This window comes from Podarcis gaigeae (genome assembly GCF_964106915.1).
Source record: "Podarcis gaigeae genome assembly, chromosome: 17".
Lineage (NCBI taxonomy): Eukaryota > Metazoa > Chordata > Lepidosauria > Squamata > Lacertidae > Podarcis > Podarcis gaigeae.
The window spans coordinates 11,964,056-11,976,370 of record NC_139694.1 but is presented as its reverse complement, the minus strand read 5'-3'; the positions used below and the strand labels follow the sequence as shown (position 1 = coordinate 11,976,370).

Sequence of the window (12,315 nt, the reverse complement as noted above, 5' to 3'; positions counted from 1 at the left end):
TGAAGCGTATGTAACCCGAGGTACCACTGTACTTGGACACACACACTCCAGGGTAATGAAGATGTAGGTTGATGAAGTGAAAAAGAGGGTCAGGCTTCTGCAGCTTTAATCCTTGAGTGAAAGAGATGATTTCAGCAGGTGTAGCTTGCATGAAAAGCTGCACCTGCTCAAGTTCCATCTACTACACAACTGTGAAAGTTGCCAGTGCCGTTTTCCCTTTTGCAACTCATTAAATGCCTAGTTTCCAGCCACCTCTAGCTCAAACAAGGCCTGTGGGCTGGGTGCAACCCTTGACACCTCTCCATCTGACTCTTGGGAAGCAGGAGCTTAGGGGCAGACCATCTGCTTTGCGTGCAGGAGGTCAATCCCTGACATTTCCAGTATGGACGACACTGGCCTGGATGGCCAAATGGCCTGACTCTGGGCTAGATGACCAAATTGTGAAATTGAGGATGGAAAGTGGTATGTGTAGACCAGTGGCGTAGCATGGGTTGTCAGCACCCGGGGCAAGGCAAGTAATTTGTACCCCCTAACCCGTGGATTTGTGCCCCCTAACCCATGGATTTGCGCCCCCTAACCCTAACCCCCAGATGTTGCGCCCAGTGCGGCCGGCCCCCCCCTGCACCCCCCACGCTACGCCACTGGTGTAGACAACTCTGACTTTTGCCTTTCTAGAATGGAACTCTACAAAAGTATGAGTCACATCCATTGCTCCACCTACTTTTGCCTCTTGTCATCCCCCCACTACGGCAGAGGTTTTCAACCTTTTTGAGTCCATGACTCAATAATAATAATAATAATAATAATTTATTTATACCCCGCCCAACTGGCTGGGTTTTCCCAGCCACTGGGCGGCTTCCAACACAATATTAAAATACAGCAATGCATCAAACATTAAAAGCTTCTCTAAACAGGGCTGCCTTCAGATGTCTTCTAAAAGTCAGATAGTTGTTTATTTCCTTGACATCTGGTGGGAGGGCATTCCACAGGGCAGATGCCACTAGCCAGAAGGCCCTCTGCCTGGTTCCCTGTAACTTGGCTTCTCGCAGTGAGGGAACTGCCAGAAGGCCCTCGGAGCTGGACCTCAGTGTCCGGGTAGAACGATGGGGGTGGAGACGCTCCCTTGACGAACTGCATTCTTTCTGCGGCACCCCTGTGGGGCTCAGGGCTTCCAGAGCTGGCAGCCTCTTTCCCTTTTTCAAACACCTTTCCTTGTGGAGTGTTCCTTCAGCCTCCTCTCATCTCCCCTATCCTTGAGAGTTGTGCTGCTGCCACCCCTGGTCTCTGAGCTGCCCCCACTCCTGCCCCAAAGAGAGGTGCCTCCTCACACTGCCCCATAAGGGCCTAGGACTTATCCGTCCATTCCCAACAGCAAGGGCTGGTGGGCTGGCTGGGCTCCATCCCCTGCTTGCTTGCCTACTCCTCAGCTCCTGGCAACCAGCACCCCTGGCCAGCCCCAGAGGCACCATTCGCCTGCGGAGCTTGTAGCCAGGGCTGCTGCAACAAACAGCTGTGCAGCTCTTTGGGCGGCAGAGACACGAGAGGGCGTCAGAGGAGGGAGGGAGGGAAGGAAGGAAGGAAGGAAGGAAGGAAGGAAGGAAGGAAGGAAGGAAGGAAAGAAAGAAAGAAAGAAAGAAAGAAAGAAAGAAAGAAAGAAAGAAAGAAAGAAAGAAAGAAAGAGGGACAGAGGCCAGTGTTGCCCATGGCACCCTTGACTACCATTCAAGGCACCCCAGGGTGCCACGGCACACTGGTTGAAAACCATTGCACTACGGTAAGCCATCTTGAGTCCATATCAGGGGGATTGGAGGGGTTTACACAAATATATAACAATAGCATTGCACAAAAGCGAACATCACCCTTAGGCTGGGAAAGCTAACCCACCCTATCTTAAAACAACTATCCTCTCCTAGCAAATATATATATATTAAAAGCTCAAGTGGAACACTTCGTTACAAATGTCTACATTGCCACTTTCTCGCAGGGCTGCTTGAAGTATGGGAAGAGGAGCTCCTTGACATGCTCTGTGCCAGCTCAGTAACATTTTCAGGATCTGCACATAAAAACAAGAGGGGAGCAAAATATTACCCTGAACCTTTCTCAACAGCTATAGAAAAGCAGTAAAATCTTACGACAGTCACATGGTTAGTTTTACCATATATCTACCATATACCATCTCATATATCAGTACTGTATCTCTTAATTTCACTTCATTAGCCTCAAGCCTGCTGGTTTGCGAGAAAGTGAGGGGCACTTCCTGTAAGCTACAAACTGATGGGCTTGTGAGGGAGCCTTGCTGCTCAGTGGCACTTTCTTTGTATGCAGAAGCTCCTAATTTTAATCCTTGGCATCTCCCAGCAGAGTTGAGAATATCTCCTATTGGAAACCCTGGAGAAACTCCACCAGCTAGTATAGAATGTGTTCAGACCCTTTGGCCTGCCAGATGTTGCTGGACTACAAACTCCCATCAGCCCTAGTAGCAGTCCTAGTATCTGGTAGTCCATGCCCAAAGACAAGGGATGATGGGAGTTGCAGTTCAACTATGTCTGGAAGGCCCAGGTTTCCCACATCTGTACTGAGTTAGGTAGACCAGTGGGCTGACTCTGTCCAAGGCAGTTTCCCTATGTTCATTACATTACAAAACCAAGCAGTCTTTCAAAGAAACATTTGGAAGATTCTGTGCTCAGATCCCCCTTGTGAGCTTCCTATAGGAAGTTCATAAGACCAGAGCTATGGACTGGAAATCCCAGTTGCTTCCAATCTTGTCACAGTAACCATGCAAAGGCAAGCCAGCTGTTCTGCTCTTCTAGGGAAGATGACTCAGGATAGGACTTCAGCCCTGTGGTTGGGGACTCTGACAACTAAGCATGCAGCATGAGCCCCTCCTCATGAGTTAGCTCCCCAAACATCCAAGCTCCCTCGTGCGGGAGCACTGGAAATACCAAGAGGCACACAAGGAGGATGCTGAATGTCAGAGATGCACACATTTCCAAGCTAGCACACGGCCTCTTTGAGTCCACTCCACTCTCTGTTATGGGGCGTACAGCTTCAGAAGTCATCAACTCCTTCATCAGGACAGGAGGTAGAGATGTGGAACCCATGGTCCTCCAGATGTTACTGCTCTCCAACTCTTGTTGTCCCTGACAATGCTGGTCTGGGCTGATAGGGTCTAAGAATATCTGGAGGGCCACAGGTTCTCCATCTCTTCTAGAAGACCTCATCTGAATGCCACACTCCCTTAAACAACATGAGCTGTATTGGACACCTTGCTGCCAGCTATGCCCCTCTGAATTATGCTTAGTGCCCAAGTATCCTGCCACTGGAACAAGCAAATTCCTTTTCACTTCAATACATGGCTTTCTTTACCGACCTAACAGGTATGCCACTCTTTGTCTTTCAATATGGCTGTTGCATTTTTATTATAATTACTGCATGTTCCCCAACTCCTGACTCGATTTGGTTTTGACACTTGCAAAAGATTCCACACCCATACGCCAAATCTGACTTACTTGGTCCTTTGTTTTCCCATGCTCATTCCCCAAATGGAAGTTGTCCTTCTCTGTAATGCCAAGCTTACTTGCAAGAAGCCTCCAGTTTCTTTTCCTTGTGGCTATCTCTGTGGCCACCTTAACAAGTTGCAGGTCACTCAGTCCTTCTTTATCCTGGATATCTGCAGTGAACTGCGAAAACAAAGTGGATTATTAGAGAACTGCATTCCATGAGTGAGCCACATGGTCTTCGATGGACTCAGCTTCTGGTTAGAACTTTATTCTGATTGGTTAACAACATAAAGTTATATTTTAAATGACCTTGCTAAGCGGAAACCCATTAAAGCATTCTGATTCCATCTGTTCTACAGCTTAATTTCTTGGATGTTGTTACAGTACAATTACTGGATTAAATACAGTCATACCTCGGGTTGAAGTAGCTCAGGCTGAGCATTTTCAAGTTGCGCGCTGTGGCGACCCAGAAGTAACGGAGCGTGTTACTTCCGGGTTTCGCCACTCATGCATGCACAGACACTCAAAATGATGTCATGTGCATGCGTGGAAGCAGCGAATTGTGGCCCGTGCACGCGCAGATGCAAGTTACGTTCGCTTCAGGATGCGAACGGGGCTCCAGAACGGATCCCGTTCACATCCAGAGGTACCACTGTATATATTATATATTATATATTAGACAACTGTAGAAATACTCTACTGCTAAAAGATGAAATAAGAGTAAAGGTTGCAACAGAAGAATCTGAAAAAGTGAAAGGCATGCCGAAATAAGAACTAAGCAGTAGCCATATTATAAAAACTTCTGGGAAGTTATCAGGTTTGCATCTAACAGCCTTCTATAGGCTTGTACACTCTGTGAAAAGACAGAGCATGTAGAATGATGTACAGTGGTACCTCGGGTTACAAACTTAATTCGTTCTGGAAGTCTGTTCTTAACCTGAAACCGTTCTTAACCTGAGGTACCACTTAAGCTAATGGGGCCTCCTGCTGCTGCCGCGCCACCAGTGCGCGATTTCTGTTCTCATCCTGAGGTAAAGTTCTTAACCTGAGGTCAGGGCCGTCTTAACCATTGGCGCCAGGAGTGCAGAGCACTCGGGTGCCGGGCTCCCGGGGCGCCAGGCTGAGAGTCCGGGGCCTGAGAGTTGGAGTCTGGGGAAGAGCCTGACCGTCGGAGCACGGAAGCAGGCTCTTCTGCTGCTGGCGGCTCTGCACCACGAAATCAAGGGCAAGCAAGCCAGCGAAGCTCTGAGGCAGCTGGCCAGCCGGCCGGCTCCACCCTCCTGCGTGCCTGGGATTGGCGTAGGGCCATGGAGAGGCCTGCTCAGCGCATGCTGCTCACACCACAAGGCACCCAGCTTCGCACAGTCATTGATACTAACGCTTCGGGCTGGTTTGTTGCGCTGGGCTGGGGGGGGGCACCGGGAGGATCTTTGTACCCCGGCGCCGCATATGCTTAAGACAGCCCTGCCTGAGGTACTACTTCTGGGTTAGTAGAGTCTGTAACCCAAAATGTTTGTAACCAAAAGTGTTTGTAACCTGAGGTACCACTGTAATAGGGCTGTGCTTCTGACCCCACCCAAACCAGCTGGGCAGCTCCTCCCATTCATATCATTCATGAAATTGCACCGGTGCCTCTGCATGTAGTTACTGGCTTCCTCAGCTCCAGTAGATGACACAGTAGATGACGGGGACAAAGGGAGAAACAGGTGTGTTTCTGGGCAGGTCCAGATGTGTGGGCTCACTGCAGCTTTCTAAGCACTTTGTCCCTTCATGCAAGTAACTGTTGGCTGCTTTTGGCAAAACGGTTGGTAACATCTCGCTTTGGATCACAAGACAAGATGGTATCCAAAATGCTATTTCAGAATCCGCTGAGTTCTCTTTAAAAGCTATGACTCCATAGGAACAGGTCAAGAGTCTACATGGACATAGTAGTGGGATTTCCACAAGATTTGAGACATGTTCCATATGCTCTCCATGCAAACAGTCCTACCTGCCATTTCTAGACTACTGCATCTCAAACCCTCGGGTCAGATTAAGTGTGCTTCAAATAGATACACAAATCAAAAGCAGGCGATTTAGAATTTATACAAAATTGACAATGATCAATAGCATCCAATTCAGAATTGCACTCTCTCTCTCACACATCCTTCTGAATTAATTTGATCTTTCAAAAGCCAGACCAATAAGAATGCCATTCAGAAGGCTGCTAAGCCTTGGCATTTTGCAGTTCTCTGTATTTAACAGATACGAGCTTTGCAAATATGTGGACTTATTAGAATTCTGGAAAGAGATGTTGACTGTACTCATATTGCTGGTTGGATGCAGAGATATTAAAAGTCCAACAGATATAATCTTGTTACGTGTTACGTATAATATGTCATGTGCATATTCTTTAATACAGATTGGTAACCACTTTCTTTTCTCCCACAAATTATTATTATTAGTGAAAAGTGACAACTTTTTTTTTTAAAAAAAGGAAAATCTTAAAAATAAATCATAATGTCTACTTACACTCAGATAAGAAGTAGGATGCTCAATTTGTGTCAGATTTGGAGGTATTATTGGAAAATCTAGCGTAGATTTGACTATTTCTTCTGAAAAGGATAGAACCCAGGCAACAAACATATCTTCAGAGATATACCCTAAGGAGAAAATGTTCTTCTTACATTAATGCTATTTATCTGCAAGATAATAGGTGCCATCCTGTAACTGAAGTTACTAAATACTCATCAGTGGCAGCCCGACACACATCACATAACTGTAGCCCAGTCTGGAAGTTCCCAAGGCATCATAGATATTCTACTACTAGGGAAGATTGGTTTTAAAATGTGCTCTGATCCAAAGCTCTTCAGATATTCAGAGCTGGAGAAACGACTCCCAGGAAGAGCAGGACTCTCTATTCCCTGAATTGTTAGGGGCAATAGCTGCACATGAGTGCAATGAGGATGGCTACATATTTTTATCTGGAATTGTCATGAATAGGGAAGTCCTTGTGGGTGCAGAAAAGCTGTTTGCACACTGGGGTTCTGCGTAGAGAATAGCCTCTGGATCGCAGAGTAATTTATGTATTTACATGCATAAATACTTACTGCAAATTTATGTATGTAAAGAACCAGCAGTGACGGTATATGATGCTTTGGTTTTAAAATAATAAACACGATCAAGCCATAGTTAAGCACTTTTAAGCCCCATTGGTTTCAGTTGGGAGAAAGTGAGTACATTCTTAATTGTCTCATTGGAATTAACAGGAACAGCTTGACTTCAGTTGAGTCATGTAAAAGCAAAATAATCCTGGAAACCACATCTCTTTGCAAACTCCCCCTCATTTCTGTTTGCCACATAACGAAGAATCCACAAGATGGTGCTGTGTCACATCCTTTATGGAAAAAAATACATTGTTTTTGATCTTCTTTCAGTCAGTTTAAGTTTCCTGTTAACATGGTATCCTACACATCATGGACCCTGGAATGCACATTTCTTCAATCAATATTCTCAAAAAGTCAGCAAACTACCTTGATTGCCTTTATCCAGTTCCTTGAGGAAAGTAGCAGAAAGTTCATCAATGGCACTGCAACTTTGCATAGGATACAAGTCATGCAGCAAACGCCTGAGCTGTTCCTTGCCAACAATGCCAGAGAATAATGTTTGGTATAGTCCTAAGCAAGGGAGATGAAAAACAAACTGGGTGTTATTTTCTAAATCTGCTCCAAATATTTTTCCCGTTTTTATTTGTCGTTAGAATTACTGGCCATTTTGGAGAAGTAAAAAATCCTGTCATTGTCGTCCCCCCAAATTAGTGATACTTCCACCTTTCAAGATTATTCACATGGGGAATTCCAACCCGTCATGGATCACAGAGTGAACAGGATGATTTTGTCCCATGGATTCCATCTAACAAGTTGCTAGGGAGCAGTGGAGGCTAAAATCTTATGGGTACAGGACTGCAATCTTGGGTCAGATTAAAAAGCCCATGTAGATCTCTGAACATTTCAGATCTGGGGTCGGGGAACTTTTTCAGCAGGGGGGTGGTCCACTGTCCCTCAGACTTTGGGGTGGGGGTCGGACTATATTTTGGGGTGGGAGGAAATGAACGAATTCCTATGCCCCACAAATAACTCAGAGATGCATTTTAAATAAAAGGACACATTCTACTCATGTAAAAACACCAGGCAGGCCCCACAAATAACTCAGAGATGCATTTTAAATAAAAGGACACATTCTACTCATGTAAAAACATGCTGATTCCCGGACCGTCCGCAGGCTGGATTTAGAAGGCGATTGGGCCGGATCCGGCCCCCGGGTCTTAATTTGCCTACCCATGTTTTAGATGGTGCAGGAAGTCATAGATGGGGCACAATGATGTTAGCCAGCAACCTGGCATCAACAATCAGGTTCTGAAGACCTTTCCACATCACACTATGGAATCTGAAGCAACCAAACAGCACCGCCACAGAAACTGCTTCTCTTCTGCAAGTAACCAGTTTTAGCAGGAGTTGCCTATTCACCAAGAGGCCACTGTAGACACGGCTTTGGGAGCAGGACAAGGAGGTGCAGCAGTGGCAGTGAGTGAATAATTTCTTGGAGACTGGATCCACTGCCCATATGGATCCTGCTGCCCAAGGTGGTCACTTCACCTTGCCTCATGGGTGGGCTGGCCTTGGGTCTAGCCCACAGCCACTCTCTGCATCTCCTCCCTCCTCTGTGGTAGTGGCTTCAATCATGGATTTAATGGGACTTTGGTCTGAGGAAGCAAGGAAAACAATCTTCTCTTAAGTATATTTATCCAATACCACACAGGCAGAAGAAAGGAGATTTAGCCAAAAAAAGGTTCAAGAATTGACTTTGGCCTCAAGGCAAATACAAGCTTAGCATTCACAATATTGTTCTCTGGTGACAATATCAGAATGCCACTTTTATAAAGCTAAACTCCTGTGTACCAATGACACTTACAATCCGGAGCACCCTCTGCCCCACCAATTTTGTTAAGGAAAAAAAGAAAAGCATGCACTTGGGAAATCAATAAATCTTTAGATGTGCGTCATTATCATTTTTATGAGTTAGGTGAAATCACAGATGCTGTATCCTCTTCATTTGGGATAATTGCATTGTTTGCATGCATCACGGGAATTAGAGTGGAATGACGGTAATTTATTGATTTGAACAAAAGGGCTTACCACTCATGTGGTAAAAAACAAACAAAAAGGTATTGGCTGGTTTAAAAGCCAGATGTGCCCCAAAATCTTGTCAATAACTGATGTTTCTAATAACCATTGATTTGTTCTTAAGCAAAGCCAAAAGGGGTTTTTCTCAAGTTTCCCATGTTGGAGCAAGTTAATTGAGCTAAGGGGCAGGATCTCAAAAGATACAAGAACTGTGTATGATTATTCTTGAGCTCAAACCTGGCACCTTTTCTGTGGGCACGACCAGTGCTATTTTACTAGAAAAGGAGGTGCCAGAACTCACGATGAACACCACCTTCATTCTCTTAGAATAGCAATGGCACCCACCCACTGAGAGGTGCCAGAACTGAGTTCTGAAAAAAAAAAAACACCCTAGGCATGGCATTGCTGATGTTGGCAAGGTCACAAGCTGATCTTTAAACCCTAAAAGGCCTCGATCCAGTATACTGTACCTGAAGGAGTGTCTCCACCCCCATCGTTCAGCCTGGACACTAAGGTCCAGCACTGAGGGCCTTCTGGCAGTTCCCTCACTGCAAGAAGTAAGGTTACAGGGAACCAGGCAGATGGCCTGTTCGGTGGTGGCACCCGCCCTGTGGAACACCCTCCCATCAGATGTCAAGGAAATAAACAACTATCTGACTTTTAGAAGACATCTGAAGGCAGGGAAGTTTTTAATGTTTGAAGTTTTATTCTGCTTTTAATGTTCTGTTGAAAGCTGCCCAGAGTGGCTGGGGAAACCTAGCCAGATGGGCAGGGTAGAAATAATAAATTATTATTATTATTATTATTATTATTATTATTATTATTATTATTATTAAAACAGGGCTAGCTAGTAATAGGAGATAAGCCATGAAAGATGAAAGCTTGGCCTCTGGGATGTTCTTCCATTCCCCTTCTAAGATCAACGTTCTAAGAAGGAAGGAAAGTACATTTGTGTTTTGAGTTTGTTCCCTTCAAAGAAATCAAGCACGTAACTCTGGCCTGACTGAGCTTAAACCTTTTCAGTTGTTTATTTTCTGGAGACATAAGGGAAAACATACAGGCAATATTCAACCCAATTGCTCAATAAGAAGTAACCCTGCTTCATCATTTCAGTGTTCTGAAAATGATAACAAAGGCCCTAGCATGATAGAAAGGCATTAATTTTTTAAAATTTTATTTTTAAATGGTTTGCAAGTAATTTTAACACACAGTGGTGGATCCAAACTAAGGAAACTGTACTTCATTCCTATTGAGATCATTGGGTCAAGTGAGCCATGATGTAAGTAAGCTCCACTGATTTCAATGGAAAGTAAGAGAAAATAAAATGCAGTGTGATCTGTTTACTCGTGAGTATTCTTTCCTTTCTATTAATTGCTTTATTCAGCTGCCCGAATCTTCCAGCGTCGCTAAACTGTTGCCATACTCCCAAGCTTCTCTTTTCTATTTCTCTCCCCCACAGCTCAGTTTTCTTCATTGAAAAACAGCCTTCAGCAGAGGATATCTAGATTACTGAAGTGTGAATCTCCTTGCAAGCCTGGCAGTAATCCAAAATTCCTATTAATTTGGAATATAAGAGTCAATTTCATGGTTTAAGTCTCATGATGCAAGCCCACATTTCAACGCTGGTCAGAGATACCAGGCTGTGTCGCAAATACTGCGGACTAATGCTCTGCTCTACTCAGAAATCCTGGGCCTTGCCAACGAACCTTATCAGGGATTCTCAAACAGCCACCCTATAGAATCAAGCAATGCCTAACAGTGACTGATGAATCTATTTTTGATGCCATTATTCTGTGACCAGAGTTAGTACAGTCGGGCTGATGAATTTTTATTCGGACGTCAGCTGCTAGCTACACATCTGAATAATTCTTCAGCCTGCAGGAAAGATGCATTAGTATCTGTCATGGCCCTTGGGGGGCTCTGTAGCTATCTGTTTTTGTTGCTGTTTCATTGTCACAGATTTGCAAGAATCCAAGCAAGCTTCATCTTATTCCAAGAGAAAAGAAAACAGTCATGGAATCTAGCACCCCAAAACTATAAAAGTGTTATTACTGAGGTGGATCCTCGCTGCTCCTTGTGGTGATCACACAGGGTCCCTGGACGTTTGATCCCTGTGCCACCACTGTGATTGCTTTCTTCACTGTCACTAACCCATTTCTCTCGGGTACACACGGAGTCTTAGACAGTTGTTAACATTAACAAATAATCAAGTTTATTTTATAGGCATGAACAAGTTTATGGTTTCAGTTAATTTTTCTTGGCAGTTTCTTAATCTTAGTTTATTTACTGACCTATATGTTCCTAACAACTTCAAACCGATTATCCCAACTATCTATCTGACTCCACCTAACAGTTCCTCTCACTCTCTCACAACACAACTCAACCAACCCACAGACTTATTCTCCCTCTTCCTTCTCCAACTCCAACTCTAACTCTAACTCCTCCTATCAGTTTCTCTCTGGCCAATCACTTCATACTCATTTAACCCTTTCCTTATGACCCACCTAGGAGGCAAACACCATACTCCTTAACATTTCCCCATCAAGCGTCTAGTGCGGCTGTTAACCTTTTGATAACCAAGAACATCCTAGTCTGATCTATCACCCACGTCTGGATCAATAGCTGCAGCAAACAGCTTCAAACACAGTCATGGGTCCCTAAAGCATGCAAGCCGCACAGCAACGACCCTTGCTAAAAATAAAGAAGTAGAAATCCTGAATACTAGACCCTACCATTCCTTCATTAATATGTTTTCCTGTAAATGATGATGATGTGAGGTCCTTAATATATCATTTAATATCTTCAGACTCACTGCTTCAGTACATGAAAGTTTAAAGCCCTACGGACATGTTCTAGAATGAAGTGAACCACTCATAAGTCTTTGACGCTGACCTAGCTAGGAAGATCCAGGTGTCTTCTTATTATATGTCAATATATGAGGAGAAATGCACCGAAAGTGAGTGAATATATGGTATAGAGGAACTAGTATAGTGGTACCTCGGGTTAAGAACTTAATTCGTTCCGGAGGTCCGTTCTTAACCTGAAACTGTTCTTAACCTGAGGTACCACTTTAGCTAACGGGGCCTCCTGCTGCTGCAGCACCACTGCCATGCAATTTCTGTTCTCATCCTGAAGCAAAGTTCTTAACCCGAGGTACTATTGGTCACTGGAAGGACATATCCTGAAGCAGAGGTTCCAATGCTTTGGCCACCTCATGAGAAGAGAAGACTCCCTGGAAAAGAACCTGATGTTGGGAAAGATTGAGGGCACAAGGAGAAGGGGACAGCAGAGGACGAGATGGTTGGACAGTGTTCTTGAAGCTACCAGCATGAGTTTGACCAAACTGCGGGAGGCAGTGGAAGACAGGAGTGCCTGGCATGCTCTGGTCCATGGGGTCATGAAGAGTCGGACCCGACTAAACAACAACAACAACTATTTCTGGGTTAGCGGAGTCTGTAACCTGAAGCGTCTGTAACCCGAGGTACCACTGTACTAGGCATATTTACTTGGGCAGGAGTGGGAAACCTCAGGCTCAGGAGTCAAATGCCCTTTGTATCTGCACTCATGACTCTTCCCAGGCCACACTCCTGGTTGGCTCTGCTTTGCTCCTTGATTGTTTTTGTATGGCTAGAACGTCTCATCTCATCAAGTCA

At 44.8% G+C, this 12,315-nt stretch overlaps 1 protein-coding gene across 2 annotated transcripts in view; it reads right to left on the bottom strand.

The window, feature by feature from the left end:
- Window positions 1–794: 794 nt before the first annotated feature.
- Window positions 795–12,315, bottom strand: part of LOC310834985 (uncharacterized protein) — a 35,188-nt gene continuing 23,667 nt past the window's right edge. For both annotated transcript variants that reach the window (XM_083719617.1, XM_083719618.1), the window contains exons 5-8: window positions 7,013–7,156; window positions 6,012–6,142; window positions 3,510–3,680; window positions 795–2,053 (exon numbers count right to left, since the gene is read on the bottom strand). In XM_083719617.1, the coding sequence (XP_083575743.1) occupies window positions 1,928–2,053; window positions 3,510–3,680; window positions 6,012–6,142; window positions 7,013–7,156 (572 nt within the window). In that variant the 3' untranslated portion in view covers window positions 795–1,927. The remainder of the gene's footprint in view (window positions 2,054–3,509; window positions 3,681–6,011; window positions 6,143–7,012; window positions 7,157–12,315) is intronic.